This window comes from Monopterus albus, unplaced genomic scaffold, assembly GCF_001952655.1.
Source record: "Monopterus albus unplaced genomic scaffold, M_albus_1.0 scaffold69.1, whole genome shotgun sequence".
Classification (NCBI taxonomy): domain Eukaryota; kingdom Metazoa; phylum Chordata; class Actinopteri; order Synbranchiformes; family Synbranchidae; genus Monopterus; species Monopterus albus.
This window is the reverse complement of record NW_018127949.1, coordinates 661,789-666,337: the sequence shown is the minus strand read 5'-3', so window position 1 is coordinate 666,337 and position 4,549 is coordinate 661,789. Positions and strand designations below refer to the sequence as shown.

The window sequence follows — 4,549 nt, the reverse complement described above, 5'->3', positions numbered from 1 at the left end:
TGTTAGACAACAGCAAAGCTTCAGATGGGTGACCAATGAAAAGAAAACCTAACATAAACTGTCGGAGTAACATCTTCACTGTTTCCTCTCTCTGTGTCTGCAAACTGTGAAAGAATGAACATCAACCTTCCAAAAGATCTTTCCTCATTCAGAGTCTTGATGATGATAGTTTATCAGTTTCTAACATGTTACTCCAACATCTCTATAAATATTCAGTGTTTGTTAACTTAATATAAACAACATAAATGTGTTCTAGGTTTGGAGTCAGTTTTACTCTTTTGTGTGATTTCATAAACATGTGGAGCCAAAGAAGCAAAACTTCAACTAAACATCATGAATAATGTGAAATATATGTTGTTGCCACTGTTTTATGTAAATATGTTGGATGGCAAATCCAATATAATCAATATTTTTGATTGTTTTTCTAACAGAATCTGGAGCCAAGGCCACTCTGACAGCAGACAGTACCGTCATACCAGCAGGGGGCAGTGTGACACTGACATGCTCTGTGCACGACTCTGGTGTCAAACTATATGACTGGTTCAGACTGTGGTAGTGGGAACGAGGCAGGACCCAATAAAGCCAACAGTTAACACATTGTCTGTCTCAGAGGAAGGCATTTACAACTGCAGAGGACGGAGAACAGGGACAAATTCTTCCACATTTGAAAGTGATCCAGTCACTATTGATCAAACTGGTGAGTTCAGTTCTATTCAGTTTTATTTAAATACCACCAAATCACAACAAATGTGTGATTTTGTTGCCCATGGCTGCTGAGTTGTGTTTGTGTTGTTTGTTTAAGCTAAATAGAGAAAACAAATTGTCACTGGAGGACAATAAGGATGTTTACCACTAGAGACAAATGTAAAAATCATGACACTCTTCTGTTGATTTTCTGTCTCTACTGGTTTCCTAACTGGGTATTTTTATGTGACCAGTTCCAGATAAGGCCACTGTGACCCTGCAGCCCAACTGGCCTCTGATATACTGGGGTGAGACCATCACAGTGAGATGTCAGATCCAGGGAGGTGGAGACACTGAGTGGACGTATGAATGGACACCAGCCAAGTTGAACAAACGCCCAACACACAGTGAATACAGGATCAGTAATGCTACTAAGTCTGACAGTGGGGATTACAGGTGTCGGGGCAGAAAGGACTATTTATTAACAGAGTGGAGTGACAGCATCACACTGACTGTATCATGTGAGTTGGACGTCTTTCATTCATATGAAAAGCTTTTGTTTTCTTATTTTGTTTTTGTCATTTTCATCTAAATAATCCAACAGAAGCACTTTTATCTTCAATAATTTGTCAACCCTCAGGACTGATCAGTAGTTTCCACTATCATATTCCTTATTTTGCCATTTTCATCAAGTTTTTCAAACTGGCCTAAGACACTAATTCACTTTTTTATCAGTTATCATTTGATTTCATCATTTCGTTTTAATGTAATTGTAAAAAAATCAATTTATTTTAGATAGTTGTCATGGTTCATGGACTTGCTTCCTGATTTTGTTATTTTTCCCCTCTATTCCCTGTCTCTCCCTACCATTCACATCCTCATCAGCTAATCATCACCTCCACCTGTTGTTATCTCCAGTTCCCCATATATATGCCCCTTTCCTGTTTGATTCCCGTTGGTTTATTGCTGCACTTGATTGTTGATGATCCCTGGCTTGTGTTTTCTACCTGGTGTTCACCTGATTTCACTGCTTCCTGGTCTCCTTATCGCCTGGGCTGCAGACCTGACCTTGTAAACTACTGACTTGAAATTACCTGTTCATCCTGCTTTCTGGTGCAAGTGAAACTGATAAAGCTACTTACTGACAAGTTATCTGATCATCGTGCTCTCTGGTGTGACTAAAACCTACACGTTGAGCTCTCCAGTTGAATAAATTACTTACCTGCACACCACCCTGCTCTCTTGCTCTCCGGTGTGAGTGAGTTGGTCTTCTACCTGCTTCCCTGTTGATTCTACGCTGCACAGCTGGCCTTCGTCCCCAGCTCCAAACTGTGTATATAATCCAAAAACAATGCACACTAACATGTTTTTACTTCTTATTAGATATCTTTCCAACAGATAAACCCCGGCCTATTGTCACTGTGTTTCCATCATGGCTGGGTCCTGGAGCCTCAGTAACTCTGAACTGTCAGGTTGAACATCCATCTGCAGGATGGATGTTCTACTGGTATAAGGCTGTTCCCAAACCATCAGACGACTCCTACAGCTATGAGCTGCTGCCTGGAAACAGCAGTGGGACTGAACAGGGTTCCTACATGGTTCATGGTCAGACACACACAGCAGGATATGTGTGTAGAGCTGGAAGAGGAGACCCAGTGTTTTACACTGATTACAGTCGTCCTAAGTTTGTCTGGTCTGGAGGTGAGTTTGTTTTTCTGTCCTTCTGTCAAGAAGCAGATGTTTTGTCATCACCTCAGTTCATCCATGTTTTGTCTGTGACCAACATGCAGCATCTAATCCCATGCTGACAGCTGGCTGTGTACATTCATCCTCCTGCAGTGGAAGAAATGAACTGAAAAATGAAATTCTCACCTTGTATGTTTGAAAGGTGGCTGGTAAAAGAAGGTAGTGTCTCAGTCCTCAGACAGCAGCTGCTGTTGTCACTTGGTTGTAGCTCATGTGAAATAAATGTCAGCAGGTTTTCAAGGTAGAAATCACAGTTTGACCAAAACACTGCACCTTGTTGCAGTGTTTGTGTTAATCCTCAGCAACACCCCAATCCAAGTCAAATGATTTTCACTGTGGCATTTTAATCTTCATGTCTTTCTTCATGTTTGTCAGATTCTCATCCAGCAGCGTCTCTCACAGTGAGTCCTGACCAAGGTCAACACTTCACCTCTGACTCTGTGTCTCTGAGCTGTGAGGGAAACTCTACGGAGTGGAGATTGAGGAGGTTTCCTGCAGCACGCCGCCTGTCAAACTGTTCTCAGTGGGGGTCAATGACTGATTCCACCTGCAACATCAGCACCTCTCTACCAAAAACAGCAGTGTACTGGTGTGAGTCTGTATCAGGTCCATTCAGCAATGCAGTCACCATCACTGTACAAAGTAGGTTTCAATTTTTTTTCAGAATTCATGTTTTGCATCAGTTATGTTCACAATTCCAATGGTTTATAAATATTAAAACTGCTAAAGGAAATGTTTTAAGGTCTAATTCATTGCTTAAAGAGACAAAGGTTTCTGAATTTTGGCACAATTAAAACAATGACTGCTCACTTTGCTACTGACTAAAAATAAATTCCAAGTACATTTACACAAGATACATACTGCATGTGGTACTGTTCATGAATATTAATGTTCTCTCTTTGCTCGCTGAGGCTGGAAATGAAGCACATTTACAAGCTAATCAAAATAAAGTGTGCAGGTCTGCAGCAGCTGATCTGACTGAACCTTCACTGTTTGACTGTTGTACAGGTGCAGATATTCTCCTGGTGAGCCCAGTCCGTCCTGTGACTGAGGGAGACTCTGTTACTCTTGGTTGCAAGTCGAGAACTGGACAACCACTTTCTGATGTGTTTTTCTATCTAAATCATAAACTCATCCAAAATGACAGTAGAGTGGAGCTGAAGATCTCTGCAGTGTCAAAGTCAGACGAAGGTTTCTACAAGTGTCGGTGCTCAGGAGAAGAGTCGCCACAGAGCTGGATGGCAGTGAAGGGTGAGCAGCATTAAAACGACCTGAGTTTTCATATTTAGAACTTTTGTGTTTGTGCTGTAGATTTTTATTTTTTCTTTAAATCACTTGACTGATTTTTGTGAAAGAAATGAATCTTAATATTTTACTGATTTTTATTATTTACAATAGCTGTGTCAAGACATGGAATCTTTTTGTTTCCTGTGTCGCTGATCGTTCGGCTGGTTTTGGGAATCATACTCATTGTTCTCCTGGTCCTGCTGTGTCATTCTACACAATTCAAGGGTGAGGCATTTTCCCCTGATATTAGATGGTTTACTTTCTACTTAAGCTCTAGTTATTCTGATACAAAGAGCACATGACCTAAAATGGCAGTAGAATCATTTATTTTGCAAAACTATATAACAACAAATGTCTTTCACAGATTCCTGCTCCATCAGGTTGGTACAACACTCTTGTCTCATTTTGAAGATAATATTTTTCACTTTCCTTAGATTTACAGTGTTTCCTGTGTTTCAGGTTCACTTAATCTGTGAGCATCGATCAAGACTCTGCTACACAGCAAACAGTGAAACAGTGAAGCATTACGCATGTTGTATTCCTCATTGATTCTACCATACTTGGAGTATGGCGTTGAAAACTGGGGAAATACATACACAAGCTCACTTCAACCACTGTATATATTACAAAAAAGAGCAATAAGAATTGTGCATAAGATGGGGTACAAGGATTATACCAATGTAGCTTTCATACAGTCTAAATTGCTAAAATTTTTCGATCTGGTGGGATACAAGACTGTAGTGTTTATGTATAAAGCCAGGAACAATTTATTACCTGGTGGAATTCAAAAACTATTTAATGAAAGGGAAGGGGGATACAATTTAAGGGGTCA

General features: G+C 40.3%; 1 protein-coding gene across 4 annotated transcripts in view; it reads left to right on the top strand.

Moving 5' to 3' along the window:
• The window catches only part of LOC109962877 (sialoadhesin-like), an 11,459-nt gene that overhangs the window by 2,111 nt on the left and 4,799 nt on the right, over positions 1-4,549 (top strand). For 2 of the 4 annotated variants that reach the window (XM_020604952.1, XM_020604951.1), the window contains 7 exons: positions 939-1,205; positions 2,068-2,385; positions 2,806-3,072; positions 3,439-3,681; positions 3,829-3,942; positions 4,082-4,097; positions 4,177-4,201. In XM_020604952.1, the coding sequence (XP_020460608.1) occupies positions 939-1,205; positions 2,068-2,385; positions 2,806-3,072; positions 3,439-3,681; positions 3,829-3,942; positions 4,082-4,097; positions 4,177-4,186 (1,235 nt within the window). In that variant the 3' untranslated portion in view covers positions 4,187-4,201. Of the gene's footprint in view, positions 1-664; positions 698-938; positions 1,206-2,067; positions 2,386-2,805; positions 3,073-3,438; positions 3,682-3,828; positions 3,943-4,081; positions 4,098-4,176; positions 4,202-4,549 lie in introns of those variants that run through there. The other 2 variants (XM_020604950.1, XM_020604953.1) reach the window with 2 other exon arrangements.